We start from the raw sequence: 20,922 nt of genomic DNA, 5'->3' as shown, positions 1-20,922 counted from the left end.
ACTTTGCTACAAACCAGCATCTGCAGTTCTGTTTCTACATAGATAAAGACTGTTGGCTACGCATCACACATTCATTAGTATGCGCATGTTCTTAGACAAACTTACTGTAGAAGAGTAGGCATAAGGAACTTAGTCGGCATAAGGCACAGCAGTTACTTCAGTTTAGTTAATTGTCACGTGTACCGAGGTACAGTGAAAAGCTTTTGCTGCGAGTTATCCACTCAGCAGAAAGACAATACATGATTACAATCAAGCCATTACAGTGTACAGATACATTTTAAGGGAATAACGTTTAGTGCAGGGTATAGCCTGATCAAGGATAGTCTGAGGGTCACCAAAGAGGTAGACAGTAGTTAAGCCCTGCTCTCTGGTTGTGGTAGGATTATTCAGGTAACTGGTCTGATAACAGGTAGGGGTTCCTGTCTTACAGCGCTAGAGACCCAGCTTCAATCCTGACTACGGGTGCTGTCTGTACTGAGTTTGTACGTTCTTGTGGAAACTGGCCAGATGGCCCACTAGGTACACACCAACCAGCGATCGCCCGTACGCTAGTTCTATCCTACAAATGAGGGCCAATTGATCAGCGCGTTAGTGCTTACTGGTTAGCGCGTACTCGGTAGGCTGAAAGGTCACGATCTATCTCTAAACTAAACTAAAGTAGTCCTACAATCCCCCCCCCCCCCCCCCCCCCCCCCCCCCCCCCCCACAGTACTCTGCAACCATCTGAGAAGCTGTGCTGAGAAGGTGTGGTGTTCTGGGTTGATGTAGTCAGAGGTCACCACTATATGGAGAGATGTAAAGGGTCTGGCAGCAGTTTTAGTTTTTAGCTTAGTTTAGATTATTATCACATGTGCCGATGTACAGTGAAAAGCTTTTTGTTGCGTGCTAACCAGTCAGCGGAAGGACAATACATGATTCCAATCGAGCCATCCACAGTACAAAGATACATGATAAAGGGAACAACGTGAGTAACCTTTGTACAAGATAAAGTCCAGTAAAGTCAGATCAAAGACAATCTGAGGGTCTCCAATAAGGTAGATAGTAGTTCAGGACCGCTCTCTAGTTATTGGGAAGATGGTTCAGTTGCCTGGAAACAGCTGGGAAGAAACTGTCCCAATAGACGGCATTCTACCCGCTGTGTAGGAAATAACTGCAGATGCTGGTTTAAATGGAAGGAAGATACGAAATGCTGGAGTAACTCAGCGGGACAGGCAGCATCTCTGGAGAGAAGGAATGGGTGACGTTTCGGGTCGAGGCTCTTCTTCAGACTGATGTCAGGGGAGTGGGAGGTACAGAGATAAAATGTAGTCGGAGACAGCGACTGGTGGGAGAGCTGGGAGTGGGGAGAGGATGGAGAGAGAGGGAAATCAAGGGCTACTTGAAGTTAGAGAATTCAATGTTCATACCGCCGGGGTGTAAGCCAACCAAGCGAAATATGAAATGCTGCTCCTCTAATTTGCACTGGGCCTCACTCTGACAATGGAGGAGGCCCAGGACAGAAAGGACAGATTGGGAATGGGAGGGGGAGATTAAAGTGCTGAGCATCCGGGAGATTAGGTAGGTTTAATGGATAAATGAAACGCCCTGACCCAAAGCACTACATATCCATGTTCTCCATGGATGTAGAAACATAGAAAAACATAGAAACATAGAAAATAGGTGCAGGAGTAGGCCATTCGGCCCTTCGAGCCTGCACTGCCATTCAATATAATCATGGCTGATCATCCAACTCAGTATCCTGTTCCTGTCTTCTCTCCATACCCCCTGATCCCTTTAGCCACAAGGGGCCACATCTAACTCCCTCTTAAATATAGCCAATGAACTGGCCTCAACTACTTTCTGCAGCAGAGAGTTCCAGAGATTCACCACTCTCTGTGTGAAAAAAGTTCTTCTCATCGCGGTCCTAAAAGATTTCCCCCTTATCCTTAAACTATGACCCCTTGTTCTGAAAGAAAGAACTGCAGGTGTTGGTTTGTACAAAAGATAGACCCAAAGTGCCGGAGTAACTCAACGGATCAGGCAGCATCTCTGGAGTAAAAGGAATAGGTGACTTGTGGATGGCGACCCTTCTTCAGACTGCCTGACCCACATAGTCACTCCAGCATGTTGCGCTTTTCCTTGGTAAACTAGCATCTGCAGTTTCTCGAGTCTGCTGTGACGTTGGTAAACCAGCATCTGCAGTTCCTCTTGTCTGCGGTAATCTTCACACTGTTTTATCTGGTTGATCCACAGGGCAACGACGCAGTCGTCTTCAATGCGGAGAAAGGGGAAAAGGTGGGTGAGCCTCATCTCTAACAAAGGGCTGCTTTGGTGGCAGAAGTAGCTTTGGGTGTCACGGAGAACACAAGCCAGTTACCCTTCTCCCCCCTCTCCCCTCCCCCCCCCCCCCTCTCCCCCTCCCTCTCTCCTCCCCCCCCTACCCTCCCCCCTCCCTCCCTCCCTCTCTCATAGTCATAGAATCATGGTGCTACAGTGTGAAAACAGGCCCTTCAGCCCAACTTGACCACAACAGCCAACAATTCCTACCTGCACTAGTCCCACCTGCCTGCGCTTGCTCCATATCCCTCCTAACTTGGCCTATCCAAGTACCTGTCCAAATGTTTCTTAAACTTTGCAATAGTACCTGCCTCAACTACCTCCTCTGGCAGCTCATTCCATACACCCACCACCCTTTTTTGTGAAAATGTTACCCCTCAGAACTATTAAATCGTTTCCCCTTCACCTTCAACCTATGGTCCTCGATTCCCCCACTCTGGGCAAGAGACTCTGTGCATCTACCCGATCTATTCCTCTCATGATTTTATATACACCATCTCCCTCCCTCCCTCCTGCTCCCTCAACCTTCCTCACCCTCCCTTCCCCTCCATCCCACACTCCACCCTCTCCACCCTCCCTCTCCGCACCCCTCTCTTCCTCTCTTCCTCTCTCACAACTCTCTCCTCATCCCTTTCTTCCTCTCCCCACCCATTCATAGAAACATAGAAAATAGGTGCAGGAGTAGGCCATTCGGCCCTTCGGGCCTGCACCGCCATTCAATATGATCATGGCTGATCATCCAACTCAGTATCCTGTACCTGCCTTCTCTCCATTGGCAGAGAATTCCAGAGATTCACCACTCTCTGGGTGAAAAATGTTTTCCTCATCTCGGTCATAAAGGGTTTCCCCCTTATCCTTAAGCAGTGAGACCCCTTGTCCTGGACTTCCCTAACATCGTGAACAATCTTCCTGCATCTAGCCTGTCCAACCCCTTAAGAATGTTGTAACTTTCTATAAGTTCCCCACTCGATCTTCTAAATTCTAGCGAGTACAAGTCGAGTCTGTCCAATCTTTCCGAACATATTCATATGAAAGTCCTGACATCCCAGGAATCATTCTGGTGAACCTTCTCTGTACTCCCTCTATAGCAATAATGGCCTTCCTCAAATTTGGAGACCAAAACTGTACGCAATACTCCAGGTGTGGTCTCACCAAGACCCTGTACAACTGCAGTAGAACCTCCCTGCTCTTATACTCAAATCCTTTTGCTATGAACTAGTGTGAACTGGTGATCAATGGTCAGCGTGGACTCATTGGGTCAAAGGTCCTGTTTCCATGTTGTATCTCTAAACTAAACTAAACTAAACTGTTTGTGTGTACCTTTTACCACAGGGAGAACCTGGATTGCCAGGAGATAATGGTTCCCATGCATCCGCCAAATCACCAACCATCACCTGTTTGAATGGAACGAAGGGAGAAAAGGTAAAGCCATAACCGGGAGTTAATGACGTGCCAGCACACATTGAGCAAGGTGGCAACCACTGTGAAGGGGTCGGAGAGAGCTCAGGCCAGCCAGCCTGACTGCCGAGTTTAATATGAGCATGCCCTTGGTAACAAGCTTTGTGGTCATGGGTCTACATCACATCCCAGGGACTGCACCGCAAAGTTCCAGGCTGTGATTTCAACGTGAAATGTCAAAGAGGCAGTACTGATTGAATGTAGCACTGTGGGAGGGGCAGTACTGAGTGAGTGACACACTGTGGGAGGGGCAGTACTGAGTGAGTGACACACTGTGGGAGGGGCAGTACTGAGTGAGTGACACACTGTGGGAGGGGCAGTACTGAGTGAGTGACACAGTGTGGGAGGGGCAGTACTGAGGGAGTGACACACTGTGGGAGGGGCAGTACTGAGGGAGCCCCACATGCACACGGTTTGAACTATAATTATTCAGCCAAGTAGCTTTGGGGTGTCAGTAGATGTAAAATCACATGATCCCCAGCTCTGAGCTACTCTTGGAATCACAGGAATTTATATAGATATGCCATTTATTGTCACTATACATGTACAGTGAAACTGAAAGCTGCTCGTACTCAGTGCATACATACAATTTAGCACAAAAAACAAGAAACAGAAAAAACAAAAAACAGAAGGGAGATGGGGGGTGGAATAGGTGCACACATTCTGCGGCGCTACATACATATATGCATATATACAGATGGAAGTCCATGTTGGGCGGTGTAGTCAGTATGTAATTATTTACAGTTACATTTATGTAATTTATAGCAATGTTTGTGCCTATTTATTATTTTATGACTTTTTGATATTTGGAATCTAGTTGGAATAGCCTAGCATATGCCACTTCCGTGTGGCTTTGATGAATTAAACTTGTTGATGTTAAACTCATTGATCTGTGAGCACATTTTGAGTTATTCTTTTCGCTCGTACATCGTGTGGCATCTACAGTGGATTTCCTGGAGATGTGTCACAGTGGGGCAGTGGTAGAGTTGCTGCCTTATAGCGCCAGAGACCCGGGTTTGACCCTGACTGTGGATGCCGTCTGTACGGAGCTTGTACGTTCTCCCTGTGACCAAGACCATCTTCCCCCCACAGTCCAAAGATGAACTAAGTTACAGAGAAAGGTTGAACAAGTTAGGTCTTTATTCTTTGGAGCGCAGAAGGTTAAGGGGGGACCTTAAGAGGTCTTTAAAATGATGAGAGGGATAGATAGAGTTGACGTGGACAAGCTTTTCCCACTGAGAGTAGGGAAGATTCAAACAAGAGGACATGACTTGAGAATTAAGGGACAGAGGTTTAGGGGTAACATGAGGGGGAACTTCTTTACTCAGAGAGTGGTAGCGGTGTGGAATGAGCTTCCAGTGGAAGTGGTGGGGGCAGGTTCGATTTTATCATTTAAAAATAAATTGGATAGGTATATGGACGGGAAAGGAATGGAGGGTTATGGTCTGAGTGCAGGAGGATTGGATTAGGGGAAAATAAGTGTTCGGCACGGACTTGAAGGGCCGAAATGGACTGTTTCCGTGCTGTAATTGTTGTATGGTTGTATGTGCCGGTTCGTAGGCAAATTGGCTTCGGTAAAGAAAATGGTTAAGTTGTCGCCAGTGGGTAGGATAGTGTTAGTGTACGGGGTGACCACTGGCCAAAGCGGACTCAGTGTGTGCCGATGTGCCCGTTCCTGTCTTGTATCTCTAAAGTCTAAAGTGTCCTAGTATCATGGCAATGCAGGCAACATTGTTTTTAATCCCAGCTCTTAAATCAAATGTAAAAGGTGGGGATGAGATGTGAGATTTTCCTGCCCTCGAGACAGCTCTCAGTCCCAGCAGACACATTGGTTTCTGGAGGAAGACTTGTTTTCAGGAGTCTGCACAGGGCCCTCATGACTGTCTCCCGTTCTTTATTCAGGGAGAGGTCGGAAATCGAGGAATGAAGGGAGAAACAGGAACACCTGCAATCCAGGTGAGCTTGAATTTCCAACCAGACAAATTGTTCACCATGAAACGCTGACTCTCCCCTCTCCCCCCCCTTCCCACCAACCTCCTTCTACCCAACCTCACCGCTCATTATCTTTGCATAGCGGAGCCTAGGCTGAATGAGGTTGAGACTTCCTCTGCCCGTTCTTGATTTGTGGGGATTAGTTCATAAATTCATAAATTTTCCTTTTTTTTTAAATTTCTCTTTCTTATTTTCTATCTATATAAAATAAAATATTAGAAGCAGAGTTAATATCGATCGATAATATTAGTAATGTAGGAATGATATACATGAAATGATTTAATATGATATGTACCTGCCTCTGATAAAAAGATTAAAAAAAAAAAAAAAAAAATCATAAATTATAGGAGCAGAATTTGGCTATTCGGCCCATTAAGCCTACTCAAATTATCAATCATGGCTGATCTATCTTTCCCTCAACCCCATTCTCCTGCCTTCTCCCCGTAACCTCTGACACCCGCACTAGTCAAGAATCTGTCGATCTCCGCCTTGAGTATATCCACTAATCACATCTGTTTCATTGTTCCGTTCAGGGAGATCCGCGTCAACAGGGCGAGAAGGGAGAGGCGGGAGTGTTGGGGCTACCGGGCCCGAGGGTAAGGTGCACCCGGCGCGGAAAGAACACTTTGCTAAACCCCATGCGTGACCCTAGTGTAAAGTTCTGACCCTCCTGTGTGATTCTAGGGCCCCAGCGGTTCGGATGGACCCTCGGGCCACGACGGACCAACGGTGAGTATAAGATCCGTCTGGGAATCCCACTGAGTGACCATGTGCTCACAAGCACCCGGTCCAATCCATGCTTCCAGTCACAGAGTCACGCAGAACAGAAACAGGCCTATCGGCCCATCCAGCTATACTGCACTGGTTTGTTCACTTGGAGACGCGGAGGGGTAGTGCTGAGGGAGTGTCGCACTGTGGGAGGGGCAAAACTGAGGGAGCACCGCACTGTGGGGAGGGGTGGTACTGAGGAAGCACCACATTCAGGGCCAATGCTTAGAAACTCCTGCAGAATCTTCGGAGATTCCAGCTTGTCGGAAAAGTTGTGAGCAAAATGTTTCATAGAAACATAGAAAATAGGTGCAGGAGTAGGTCATTCGGCCCTTCGAGCCTGCACCACCATTCAATATGATCATGGCTGATCATCCAACTCAGTATCCTGTACCTGCCTTCTCTCCATACCCCCGATCCCTTTAGCCACAGGGGCCACATCTAACTCCCTCGTAAATATATACAATGAACTGGCCTCAACTGTGCAGAGAATTCCAGAGATTCACCACTCTCTGTGTGAAAAATGTTTTTCTCATCTCGGTCCTAAAGGATTTCCCCTTTATCCTTAAACTGTGACCCCTTGTCCTGGACTTCCCCAACATCGGGAACAATCTTCCTGCATCTAGCCTGTCCAACCCCTTAAGAATTTTGTAAGTTTCTATAAGTTCCCCCCTCAATCTCCTAAATTCTAGCGAGTACAAGCCGAGTCGATCCAGTCTTTCTTCATATGAAAGTCCTGACATCCCAGGAATAAGTCTGGTGAACCTTCTCTGTACTCCCTCTATGGCAAGAATGTCTTTCCTCAGATTTGGAGACCAAAACTGTATGCAATACTCCAGGTGTGGTCTCACCAAGACCCTGTACAACTGCAGTAGAACCTCCCTGCTCCTATACTCAAATCCTTTTGCTATGAATGCTAACATACCATTCGCTTTCTTCACTGCCTCTCTAAGAGAATTATTGATGACGGAATAGTGAACTCAGTAAATCTCAGACAATCTGCTTCCAGCTAGGTGCTGAGTCCCACTCCCTTGGAACTGACCTGTTTTCCTGGAAACTGCACCTTGCAGCATCTTGGACCAAAAATCAAATTAAAAGTGTCAAAACAAAGAGCAGCAGATGCTGCTTTATACGAAAGATTTAGACTGAACAAGGATCCCGACCCAAAACGTCACCTATTCTTTTCTCTCGAGAGATGCTGCCTGACCCACTGAGTTACTCCAGCTGCTTTGTGTCTATCAAATTAAACGTTTGGTTGGGAGACTATAGCATTCGATAGTCAAGAAAATCAGCTGGTCTGGTGGATTATCCAAAGTGTACATGAACATAGTTTTATCAGGCCTATAATACAGATGGTGATCTCTTTTGTTGAGAAGTTGGTGTCTTACTAAAAAGCCTGGTGCACATTAGAAACACAGGGACGGTGAGATGGGTCATCTGCACTGGTGAAACAGCTTGCATCACAATGGGGACTCAGCTCAACACAGTGCTGCGGAAAGGGATAACGACAGTTACATTCCAGGCAATCCGGGGGGTTAGGGGAAGGGGGAATCCTGTGTGGTGGCTGTGTGTAATTGACCTCTGTGATTTGTTTGCGCTCAGGGGTATCCAGGGAGACCGGGTATCCCAGGAGAAACAGGCTGGCCCGGAATGAAGGTAATCACTTTCTTGATCATCAGTGTGTATTTTCAGGCGTTCAGTTCTGATCCACAGGCAGACGTCAGTGAGCTGTAGTGTCTGGCTGTTGGTGTGGGATCGTGCTGTGCAGGGCAGCACACTGGCGCAGAGCCGTGTGGCTTTGATATATGAAACTCGTTGACATTAAACTCGTTAATCTGTGAGCTATTTTTCTGTCCCTCGTGCATCGTGTGACGTCTACAGTGGATCTTCCGGAGATGTGTCACAGTCGCAGCACGGTGGCGCAACGGTAGAGACCCGTGTTCGATCCTGACTATGGATGCTGTCTCTACGGAGTTTGCATGTTCTCCCTGTGACAGCGTGGGTTTTCACCGGGTGCTCGGGTCTCCTCCCACACTCCAAATACGCGTGGGTTTGCAGGTTAATTGTCCCCAGTGGGAAGGATAGAACTAGTGTGTGGGGTGGTTGTTGGTTGGTGTGGTCTCAATGACCACTCTCGAGAGCGGAACTTGCTATCAAAACATGGAGGGGACGGGGGACACCATACACACGCATGCGCCACTCATACACGCGCGCGAGGCTTCGAAGGCTCAATCCAGCACTAAAAGAGGAGATTTTAAAATCGGGATCACAAAAACTTGGGGGGGTGTCCCCCACTTCTCAAAACATGGCGGGGGGGGGAGAACATGTCCCCTCTGGCCCCCCCGGAATTTCCGCCCCTGACCACTCTGTATCTGTCAAAAACTAAAACAGTGTTTCAATTAGATTTCAGTGGTGAATGCAGCTCCCAACTCCCCACTGGCAGACTGCCCTTTTATTCGCAACCCGCGGCATAGTGTCCAACACAGCATAGTCGGCGTGCAGCACAGCCTCGGTACTGTGTAACCGGGGGAGCACGTGGTCACAGGACCGCGCTAACTAGCAGGTTGCGCAGCGACGAGACTGCGTAACCAGTGGTCTATGTGGTCCCAGGGCCGCACAGCCCTCTGCTGCCGAAGCAGCATCCACAGTGGAGGGAGGAGGTTTAACGGGAGGTAGGACTCGCCCTGGCATCTGGTGCTGAGATGGTGATGGTACTAACACCATCATCAAATATGCAGATGATACAACGGTGATTGGCCTCATCAGCAACAACGATGAGTCAGCCTATAGGGAGGAGGTCCAGCTCCTAGCAGCATGGTGCGCTGACCAAGACCAAGAAGACAGATTCTTCCCTGCGGCTGTTACATTACTTAACTCTGCACCTTGGTGATTGCCACCTATATATATATATATATATATCTATTGCTCATTATTCTATGTTCGCTCTTCTGGGTGAGATGCTAACTGCATTTCGTTGTCTCTGTACTGTACACTGCACAATGACAATAAAGATTGAACCTGAATCTGAGATCCACCTCTGGCAAGATGCCAAGCTGGCCACACCTTTGGCACCCTCAGCCCCACCCATCGACCCTCAGGGGACCCAGTGTTGTGTGGCTCCCACCCTAATGCACTGTCTCTTCCTTTCCGCCTCCAGGGGGATCGTGGCGATCATGGTCTTCCAGGTAGAACCATAATTCTCCCCGGAGATGTTGCAAAAGGTATGTTGAAGTTATACTTCTTCTGAAGATAGGCACAAAATGGAGTAACTCCGCGGGGCAGGCAGCACCTCTGGACAGAAGGAGTAGGTGATGTTTCGGGTTGAGATCCATCTTCAGACTGTCTGGAGAAAAGTCTCATCCCAAAACATCACCCATTGTGTCTAAAGAATGGTCTCGACCTGAAACGTCACCCATTCCTTCTCCCCAGAGATGCTGCCTGTCCCGCTGAGTTACTCCAGCAGTTTTATGTCTATCGTCAGTGTAAAACAGCATCTGTAGTTCCTTCCTACACATTATATTTCTTCTGGATCGAATAACTGGACAGTAATTGTACAGGGGGCCAGGCGGCCACTGAAATGGACAGCAAGCCACTGACCAATTCACACGGGAACAGGAGACCATTTTGCCCTATTTAGCCTGCTTCCCATTCAGTGCAACAGTGGCTGCTCATTCAAGAGTCAAGAGTGTTTTATTGTCATATGTCCCGAAACGGAACAATGAGATTCTTACTTGCAGCAGCACAGCACACATGTAAGCAGAGTGCACTGGAGTACACAGCACACCATAATCCACATTAAGACCCCTGTTCCTGTTTTTTGCCCACGTCCCATCATCTCTCAAGCCACCAGAGCACTTGATGAGGGGTGATCTTATTGAGGTGTACAAAACCATGCGAGGAATAGATAGGGTAGTCTCTTGCCAAGAGTAGGAGAACCGAAAACCAGATGTTTAAGGTGAGGGGGGAATTTAATAGGAACCTTGAGGGTTAAAGAGGGCAACCTAATTGGCAAGTTTAGAAGAGTTTAGGAGAGTTTGAAAAAATGTCATGTTGAAGACTTCCTTCGACTATGTTGAAGACCTCCTTCGACCTCCTCCGACTATGGCGAAGACCAGCTTCGACTGGCTACGACTAACTTCGGGGAAAATTGGACACCGAATAGTGGACAGTGAAGACGACTTCCTTCGACCTCCCTTCGACTATGATGGACACTATCTACCACTACTTTTGACTACCTTCGACTACCCTCGATTACCTACGACTAACATGCCGACCTACTACGACCCACTACGACGACTAAACCTACGAGTAAAAAAAGTATCGATTTTTTTTCCATGGAGACCTTTTTTTACTCGCGGGCATGTTGAAAAAATGCCGCGACCTAGCTGAGGCCTCGAGTACGCGGGGACTATTCTCGAGCATGAAGGAAAGTTACAAAGACCTCCTAGGACCCCGTGTCGACCATGCTGCGAGTATGAGTCGAGGGCAAACTCGCCAGAACTCGCGGATTAGGTCGCCCAGGTGGGACAGCCCCTTAACTTTTTCATGCAAATGGTGATGGGCGTATGGAAATAGCTGCCGAAGGAGGTAGTTGAGGCAGGTACTAGTTAACATTTGGACAGGTACATGGATAGGACAGGTTAGAGGTGCATGAGCCAAATGCAGGTAGGTGGGACTAGCGTAGATGGGACATATTGGCCAGTGTGGGAAAGTTAGGCCGAAGGGCCTGTTTCTACGTTGTGTGACAGCGTAGTCTATGGCTGTATGACTAACAATATCTAACTAACTTTATTTATTCTATGTGTGTTGTATTGGCAGGCCAGTTATGCTTTCTTCAAGAAAGAATGTCATTGTTCTGTTGTCAGTGCATGTGACAATTAAATATTCTTGATTCTCAACTCTCATATGGTTATACAGCATGGAACAGGCCCTTCAGCCCATCTTGTCCATGCATGGGCCTGGCCTTGGAGTGATGTGTGTGTTGCTTCTACTCGGCCTGTGCTCAGTGCCTTCTGTGGAAGTTCCTTGGTAATGTTTCTGTTCTTGCCTCTAGGTCCGAAGGGCCTGCCTGGTCTAAAAGGAGATCGAGGAGAGCGGGGAGAGACGGGATACCGGGGCCCCCTTGGAGCCCAGGGTCCTCCTGGTGACACCAGCTACTACCCAGGTAAGGAAGTGGTCCCTTCAAAACTGCCTAAGGGCTTTCGGGAGCCTTGGTGTAACTAAAGGCCTGTCCCACCAGCATGCGATTGCATGCGTCTAGCGCGACCAAACGTGCGTAAGCGCCTCATGGGGCCGGTCCCAATTCGAACCGCGGAGCCGTCTGGAGTTGTGCGGGGCTGGTCCCGACATCACACCTACCAATCAGCTGGGCAGGAGGCGGGCCGACTGAATTTGGACGTCGCACGGCGTCGGGCGGTGACGTCATCACACAACGGCACGCCGGGCGGTGACGTCATCGCGCAACGCTACGCTCTAGGCGTATGCCGTCACGACGCTGCGTACGCCCGTCGAGACGCTGCGTACGCCCTCAATGCGGCTGCGGGCCGACAGGCCGTTGGCGCGCGGGATTTTCGGACAGTGCAAGATTTTTGGAGCCCCGCGCGATTTCGGGACCAGCCCCGCACAACTCCATACGCCTCCCCGATGGAAGTGGGACCGGCCCCGCGAGGCCGTACGCCTCAAGCGACCACGTTTGGTCGCGCTAGACGCGCTGGTGGGACAGGCCCTAACCACTATCTGCGGATACTCGGGGTTAAACTCCTCGATCTGCTCCAGAGTTTATTCTTCAATCACCAGGATTGTCCAGGTTTTAGATCATGTTCATAAGTATTTGGAGCAGAATTAGGCCATTCGGCCTATCAAGTCTACTCTGCCATTCAATCATGGCTGTTCTATCTCTCCCTCCTAACCCCACTCTCCTGCCCTCCCCCCATAACACCTGAAATCTGTACTAATCGAGAATCTATCTATCTCTACCTTAATAATATATTCATTGACTTGACCTCCACAGCCTTCTATGGCCAAGAATTTCACAGTTTCACCACCCTCTGACTAAAGAAATTTCTCCTCATCTCATTCCTAAGGGAACGCCCTTTAATTCTGAGGCTGTGACCTCTAGTCCTAAACTCTCCCACAAGTGAAAACACCGTCTCCACATCCACTCTGTCCAAGCCTGTCACTATTCGGCAAGTTTCAGAGGTCTTCCCTTCATCCTTCTAAACTCCAGTGAGCACAGGCCCACAGCTGTCAAATGCTCATCAAATGTTAACCTACTGATTCCTGGTATAATTCTTGTAAACCTCCTCTGGCCCCTCTCCAGAGCCAGCACATATTCCTCAGATATGGTGCCCAAAATTGTTCACTATACTACAAATACGGCCTGACCAGCACCTTATGTGGCATTACAGGCATTACATGTAAAACAGGCATTACATGCCTGTGTTTGTACTCTAGTCCTCTTGAAATAAATGCTACCATTGTGTTTGTCTTCCATACTAAGGGCTTGCAACTTAACTGTTTGGGAATTCTGCACCAGCATTCCCAAATCTGTTTGCTCCCCTGATTTCTGGATTCTCCCCCCATTTAGAAAATAGTCTGCACCTTTATTCCTACTACCAAAATGTATGACCACACTTTGCTACGATGCATTTCATTTTAGTGAATGTTTCCTCTCACCTCTCTCCATCCCTCTCGATTGCCCCTGCTCGCCCTCTCCTCTGGCCTTGTTCTCTATCTATCGTTCTCTTGTTATCATTAAATATTTTTAAAGACTTGGTTTGGGAGTTTTTAGAAAATTTGGACAGTAAGAAACTGAAATCTTACTTTTGTGTTTCGCTCCCATCCTTTGTTCTTCTCCCTGCTGCCTCTCCAACCCCCTTGCCTCTACAAAGGGGTGGGACATTGCAACCTTCACGTGGTCCGCCCTGTTTCAACAAATGCAATCAACCTGGCGTGTACAATCAAATAAGATCAAATAGAACAGGTTGTCCTAAAACTTTAGGCTGTGCTCGCCATACGCAAGAAGAAGCCTCTACAAACTCTCTCTCTCTCTCTCTTTCATTACCCACTCTCTCTCCTGTTCCCTCTCTCTCCCTTTTTATTTCCTACTCTCCCTTTCCCTCTCTTGCACATTTATCTCCTTTTTTCCCCTCCACCCCACACTTTCTTCGTGTTCTCTCCATCTCCATTTCCACTCCACAGCCATTCTCTCCCTCCCTTTCTCTCTGTCAATCTATTCTTCCTGTTTCTCCCATCATCTTCCTCCATCCATCTCACAACCTCTCTTGCCTTCTCCTCTCACCCTCTTATTCTCTATCTGTTGTTCTCTTGTTATAATAAAATGTTTTTAAAGACTTTATTTAGAGTTTTGGGAAATTTCAGAGAACGAGGGGAATCTAGCAGGAAAAAAGCTGGCCAATTGGTCGTCGGATTTAGCCTTGTCTACTCGATGCCTAAAATTCAGTTCATTGCCTTAACTGCAATCAAACCCTACAGTAGTGTTCTAGGCAGATATTAATTAATAGATGATTCACTCTGCTTATCTGAAAAGATGAACATTAAGTGTGTGTGTATATATTTGTGTGTTTGTCTGTACATGTTTGATTGTGAGATGTGTGTGTGCTTATGTGTTTCTGTTTGTGTGAGAGAGAGAGAGAGACATATACATGCAGGAAACATTTTCCCGATGTTGGGGGAGTCATGAACCAGGGTTCACAGTTTAAGAATAAGTGGTGGGCCATTTAGGACTGAGATGAAGAAAAACGTTTTCACCCAGGGAGTTGTGAATCTATGGAATTCTCTGCCTCAGAAGGCAGTGGAGGCCAATTCACTGGATGTATTCAAGAGAGAGTTGGATATAGCTCTTGGAGCTAACGGAATCAAGGGGTATGGGGAGAAAGCAGGAACGGAGTATTGATTCTAGACGACGGTGAATGGTTCGAAGGGCCAAATGGCCTCCTCCTGCACCTATTTTCTATGTTTCTATGTCTATTTGTGTGCGCATGAGCGGTGTGCGTTTGGGGTGTGTGTGTGTGTGAATAGTTTGTGTCTGTGTGTGGTGTGTGCGCGTGTGTGTGTGGTGTGTGGTGTGTGGTGTGTGGTGTGTGTGTGTGTGTGTGTGTGTGTATGGTTTGTGTCTGTGTGTGGTGTGTGCGCGTGTGTGTGTGCAAGTGTGCGAGACCTGTGTGCATGTAATTATGTGTGTGAGACATGTATGTGTGTACGTATGTGTGTGTATGAGAGATATGTGTGTGTGAGTGAGTCGTGTGCTTCTGTGTGCGTTAGAGAAGTATGTGGTGTGTGTCAGAGACAGCGTATGAGAGACATGCTTGTGAGAGATGTGCGTGTCTGTTTATGAGTGGTGTGTGTGACGTGTGTGGTGCGTGTGTCCGGTGTATGTGTGTGTCTGTGTGAGAGATGCCTCCCTGTATGTGTGTGTGTGAAGTACGTGTGTGTGTGTGTGTGATCGGTGTGTGTTGGATAGATATGCATGCGCGTGTGTCCGTATACATGTGTGTGTGTGTTCATCTTCTGTTCCTTATGTTCTCGGCCCTCTCATCCTGATCCACAGGCCGCCCGGGATTGCCCGGCACACCGGGGTTCGCCGGACCGAAAGGATTCCAAGGGGAAGTGGGGCGGCCGGCAGAAGTGCCCGGATCCATAGGGTTCCCAGGAGACCCGGGACAGCCAGGTCTACCTGGACCTCCAGGACCAGCGTCCCCTGCAGGTCAGTCGCTGCGCCGCTCACTCCAGCGCTGGGCATGGCAACAAACCCAACCCTCCCCATTTACATGGCCAATGTTCTCTGCTCTTCTCTACTAGTGCTTTACGGTCAACAAGGGGAATCAGGACTACAGGGATACCCCGGTCAGAGGGGAGCAACTGGAAACAAAGGTAAGGATGGGGTAATAGCAGGAGGAGGTCGTCTAATCAAACCGCCAACAGCCTAGCTGTGTCCCCTGATTCTCCCTCTCTCTTTCCCACGACCATCTCCCTCTCTCTCTCCCCTGACTCTCCCTCTCTTTCTCCCCTGACCCTCCCTTTCCTCAGCGCTGGAGGATGAGGGGTGATCTGACAGAGATGTATCAAATATAGGTACATCGAATATAGGTACAAATAGAGGTATATCGAACATAGGAGAAAAGAGGTCCTTCTGCAGTTGTACAGAGCCCTGGTGAGACCACACCTGGAGTATTGTGTGCAGGTTGGGTCCCTTAATTTGAGGAAGGACATTCTTGCTATTGAGGGAGTGCAGCGTAGATTTACAAGGTTAATTCCCGGGATGGCGGGACTGTCATATGCTGAGAGAATGGAGCGGCTGGGCTTGTATACTCTGGAGTTTAGAAGGATGAGAGGATATCTCATTGAAATATGATAAGGGCTTGGACACGCTAGAGGCAGGAAACATGTTCCCGATGTTGGGGGAGTACATAACCAGGGACCACAGTTTAAGAATAAGGAGTAAGCCATTTAGAATGGAGACGAGGAAATACTTTTTCTCACAGAGAGTGGTGAGTCTGTGGAATTTTCTGCCTCAGAGGGTGGTGGAGGCAGGTTCTCTGGATGCTTTCAAGAGAGAGCTAGATAGGTGCAGGATAGGTGTGGGGTACCGCAAGGCTCAGTGCTGGGACCCCTGCTATTTACAATATATATTAATGATCTGGATGAGGGAATTGAATGCAACATCTCCAAGTTTGCGGATGACACGAAGCTGGGTGAGGAGGATGCTAGGAGGCTGCAAGGTGACTTGGATAGGCTGGGTGAGTGGGCAAATGCATGGCAGATGCAGTATAATGTGGATAAATGTGAGGTTATCAACTTTGGTGGCAAAAACAGGAAAGTAGACTATTATCTGAATTGTGGACGATTAGGAAAGGGGGAGATGCAACAAGACCTGGGTGTCATGGTACACCAGTCATTGAAAGTCGGAATGCAGGTGCAGCAGGCAGTGAAGAAAGCAAATGGGATGTTAGCATTCATAGCAAAAGGATTTGAGTATAAGAGCAGGGAGGTTCTACTGCAGTTGTACAGGGTCTTGGTGAGACCACACCTGGAGTATTGCGTACAGTTTTGCTCTCCTAATCTGAGGAAAGACATTCTTGCCATAGAGGGAGTACAGAGAAGGTTCACCATACTGATTCCTGGGATGGCAGGGCTTTCATATGAAGAAAGACTGGATAGACTCGGCTTGTACATGCTAGAATTCAGAAGATTGAGGGGGGATCTTATAGAAACTTACAACATTCTTAAGGGGTTGGACAGGCTGGATGCAGGAAGATTATTCCAATGTTGGGGAAGTCCAGAACAAGGGGTCACAGTTTAAGGATCAGAGGGAAGTCTTTTAGGACCGAGATGAGAAAATCATGTTTTGCACAAAGAGTGGTGAATCTGTGGAATATTTAAGAGGGAGTTAGATGTGGCCCTTGTGGCTAAAGGGATCAGGGGGTATGGAGAGAAGGCAGGGATGAGATACTGAGTTGGATGATCAGCCATGATCATATTGAATGGCGGTGAAGGCTCTAAGGGCCAAATGGCCTACTCCTGCACCTATTTTCTATGTTTCTATGTCATAGGGCTCTTAAAAATAGCAGAGTCAGGGAATATGGGGAGAAGGCAGGAACGGGGTACTGATTGGGGCTGATCAGTCATGGCGGTGCTGGCTCGAAGGGCCAAATGGCCTACTCCTGAACCTATTGTCTATCGTGCAAGGAACAGATCGGGTAGATGCACAGAATCTCTTGCCCAGAGTAGGTTTAATTGAGAACCAGAAGACATAAGCTTAAGGTGATGGGGACAAGATTTAATAGGAGCCTGAGAGGTAACTTTTTCACACAAAGGGTGGAGTGTATATGGAACAAGCTGCCAGAGGAGGTAGTTGACTATCCCAACATTTAAGATGCAGTTAGACAGGCACATGGATAGGACAGGTTTGGAGGGATATGGACCAAAGGCGGACGGATGGGAATAGTGTAGCTGGGACATTGGTGGCTGGTGTGGGGTAGTTGGGCCGAGGGCCTGTTTCCACATTGTATCACTCGATGAATCCCTCTCTCCCCGCTGGCTCTCCCAATCTCTCTGCTAGTGCTGCCCCTCTTTCTCCCCTAACTCCCTCTTTCACTCCCCTGACCCTCCCTCTTACTCTCCCCTCACTCTCCCTCCCCTGACCCTCCCTCTTACTCTCCCCTCACTCTCCCTCCCCACTGCCCTTCCCTCTCTCTCCCCATTGACCACCCCTAGTCACTGAGCCTCCCCTGACCTCCCTTCTCTCCGCAGGTGACGCTGGGATCTGTGCCTGTATCACGAGCAGCACGGGATCCCCTGGATTCCCTGGACCAGCCGGTAGGCCCGGTTTTCCCGGGGTGCCAGGCGCGGCAGGGCAGCTGGGGGAGGAAGGCCCCACTGGGCCGAATGGAGCTCCCGGCCTTACGGTGAGTATCACTGCTTCCGACGCCAGTGGGTTCCCGTCACTCTGGCCATGGGGTCACTCTGGCCATGGGGTCACGAGCAGGGCCAGGGGTCAGAGGGTGACCCCGCTGCCCCTCCCTATCTCTCCATGCTGACCCTCCCTCTTCCTCTGCAGCCCAGCCCCTCCACCCCATATCCCCATTCGTCATCCATTGCACCCCAACCACTGTACCCCTATCTCCGCCTGAATCCTGCCCTCTGAACCCCCCCCCCTTCCTGACCGCAGCACCGCCCTTGTATCCCGCCCCCCCTCCCCTAGCGCTGTCTCTTGCACAGCACAGCTTATAACCATATAACCATATAACAATTACAGCAAACAGCCTCTCGACCCTTCTAGTCAACACAGCGCAGCCTTCCCATATACCCCTCAGCACCAATCCCCCATCCATATAACTATCCAATTTATTTTTAAATGTGCTGTATTGCCCATCACACAGTTGATGGTTCCCCCTCATGTAAAATGGTCCCCTGTCCCCCTGTGACCCCCGGTGCTGTACCTCGGAGGTAAAATGGCACCTGTTTGTGAATCACCTCGGAGGTCTCTCTTTGCGAGCAGGTCCTTTACCCATCGTTCTAAAAGTATGATCCCTTCTCAGCCAAGAGACGGGTAACTCAAATTTCTACACGTCCCCATCCCACTGCTCTAATAATCTCCTACCCTTAAACATTGGCCCCTTCGACCTTTTGACCCTGATGGTTTGGTACTTTGGCCAATGTGCCATGCTAATCAAGACGTGACCTTTGCCCTTTGCTGGCTGCGGGGGCCTAAGCAAACTGTCGAGTTTTCCCAGAATCTCTCTCTACGCCTGACAAGAGATTGCTGTGTGACGAGCTGTTGCTTGATTTTCCCACAGGGAGAGGCTGGGGCCAATGGAGATAACGGTCGGAAGGGGCAGAAAGGCGAATCCATCTTTGTCCCTACTATCAACATCAAAGGTACTCACTTGAGGCAGCGGAGACTGTCGCGGCCAGAGGGAGCACTGGCGTTGGGGTTGGGAGGAGAGGAAGGAGAATGGGAGAAGGTGGGATGGTTGATGGAGGACATCTGAGTGGGGGAGAGGAGCACATTTGGGAGGGTAGGTGAGTGAGGGCTGGAGATAGGAAAGATGGAGATTAGGATCGGGAGATAGGTAGGCAGAGGGGTGGGACTATCATTGTAACAGGAGGCACCCGTGAGGTAAGGAATTTTTGAACACTGTCAGTTTTCCGGAGCCACGCGCGATGTCGGGACCAGCTCCGCACAACTCCATACGGCTCCGGCGATCAAAGTGGGACCGGCCCTGCGAGGCCCTACGGCTCAAGCGACCACGTTAGGTCGCGCTTGCCGCATGCAGTCGCATGCTGGTGGGACAGGCCCTTTATTCTACTATACACACCAGGGACAATTTACAGAAGCCAATTAACCTGCAAACCTGCATGTTTTTGGAATGTAGGAGAAAACCGGGGGCACCTGGAGAAAGCCCACACAGGTCACAGGGAGTACGTACTGTACAATCTCTGTACAGACAGCACCGGTAGCCAGGATCGAACCCGGGTCTGTGGCGCTGTAAGGCAGTAACTCTACCGTGGCGCCACCATGCCAAGTACGGTCACCTGTACCGAGATACAGCTTTTGTTTGCATGCTATCTAATCAAATCAGATAATATTATACATGAATACAATCAAGCCATACACAAAAACAAATGGTAAGGCAAAGTGAAATATATCAGTGTGCAGAATACAGTATCTCAGGAAGTTCAGCGTGACAGCTCCAAAGAAAAAGTCCAATGACCGCAATGTTGTAGGCTGGAAAATCAGGACTGTACCCTGACTGATGGAGGGGAGATCACTAATGGGATAATTCCAGAATCTGTGTAAATGAGTGTTTGATGGTTATTGTGCCAGGGGACTCTACATCCACTGTCCATGAATCCCATCAGCAGACCACACAAATCTCGGCCAGGTCATCTCCCGTTTAGTTTAGAGATACAGCACGGAAACAGGCCCCTCGACCCACCGAGTCCGCGCGGACCAGCGATCTCCGCACAACACTATCCTACACACACTAGGGACAATATCCTTAGACATACAGCAAGCTCATTAACCTACAAACCGGTACGTCTTTGGAGTGCGGGAGGAAACCGAAAGATCTCGGAGAGAACCCACGCAGTCGCAAGGAGAACGTACAAACTCCGACTCGGGTTCGCTTCTGACTATGGGTGCTGGCTGTACAGACTCGGTGGGTTGAAGGGTCTGTTTCCGCGCTGTATCTCTAAACTAAACTCAAACTGAACGGCACATGACCTGGCCAAGATGTGTGTGGGCTGCTGATGGGATTCATGGGTAGATCGAGATGTAGGAATCCAAGGGGTTAAGGGGATGGTGCGGGCAAATGGGCTGAGGTACGCAACAGTTGAACGGCGTTGCTGACTAGAAGGGCTGAATGGCCTTCTCCTGCCCCTGGGTCAGGCTGTTGCGCTATGAGAGAAACTGAGTTAATGTTTCATTGACTAAGGTGTGACGTGTTATTTGTTGGCGAAGGTTCTAAAGGCGACGAGGGAGACCAGGGTCAAGGTGGAGCTCCCGGACAGCCAGGAATCCCGGGACTGAACGGCAAACCAGGCAAGCAGGGCCGGCAAGGACGTCACGTGAGTATAATCAACCCCAGCGCTGGGCTCTGTTCCAAGGCCCCATGAGTACATTCACAGCCCTCCCCTGCTCCGCACTGGGACCCCACGAGTGCACTCACTGTTCCACACCAGGTCCACATGACTGGACACTAATAGAAACATAGAAGATAGGTGCAGGAGTAGGCCATTCGGCCATTCGAGCCTGCACCGCCATTCAATATGGTCATGGCTGATCATCCAACTCGGTATCCTGTACCTGCCTTCTCTCCATACCCCCTGATCCCTTTAGCCACAAGGGCCACATCTAACTCCTTC

The 20,922-nt window shown here is 49.1% G+C and overlaps 1 protein-coding gene across 1 annotated transcript in view; it reads left to right on the top strand.

Annotated features, from left to right (window-relative positions):
• LOC129697813 (collagen alpha-6(IV) chain-like) overlaps positions 1 to 20,922 on the top strand; it is a 166,334-nt gene that overhangs the window by 94,241 nt on the left and 51,171 nt on the right. The window contains exons 12-24 of the mRNA XM_055636439.1: positions 2,233 to 2,274; positions 3,649 to 3,738; positions 5,677 to 5,730; positions 6,300 to 6,362; positions 6,451 to 6,495; positions 8,137 to 8,190; positions 9,692 to 9,755; positions 11,588 to 11,698; positions 15,104 to 15,259; positions 15,355 to 15,426; positions 17,806 to 17,960; positions 18,852 to 18,933; positions 20,519 to 20,625. Of these exons, the coding sequence (XP_055492414.1) occupies positions 2,233 to 2,274; positions 3,649 to 3,738; positions 5,677 to 5,730; positions 6,300 to 6,362; positions 6,451 to 6,495; positions 8,137 to 8,190; positions 9,692 to 9,755; positions 11,588 to 11,698; positions 15,104 to 15,259; positions 15,355 to 15,426; positions 17,806 to 17,960; positions 18,852 to 18,933; positions 20,519 to 20,625 (1,095 nt within the window). The remainder of the gene's footprint in view (positions 1 to 2,232; positions 2,275 to 3,648; positions 3,739 to 5,676; positions 5,731 to 6,299; positions 6,363 to 6,450; positions 6,496 to 8,136; positions 8,191 to 9,691; positions 9,756 to 11,587; positions 11,699 to 15,103; positions 15,260 to 15,354; positions 15,427 to 17,805; positions 17,961 to 18,851; positions 18,934 to 20,518; positions 20,626 to 20,922) is intronic.

Source organism: Leucoraja erinacea, chromosome 6 (assembly GCF_028641065.1).
Source record: "Leucoraja erinacea ecotype New England chromosome 6, Leri_hhj_1, whole genome shotgun sequence".
Taxonomy (NCBI): Eukaryota; Metazoa; Chordata; class Chondrichthyes; order Rajiformes; family Rajidae; genus Leucoraja; species Leucoraja erinaceus.
The sequence above is the reverse complement of the archived record's forward strand: the minus strand, read 5'-3'. Positions and strand labels throughout refer to the sequence as shown.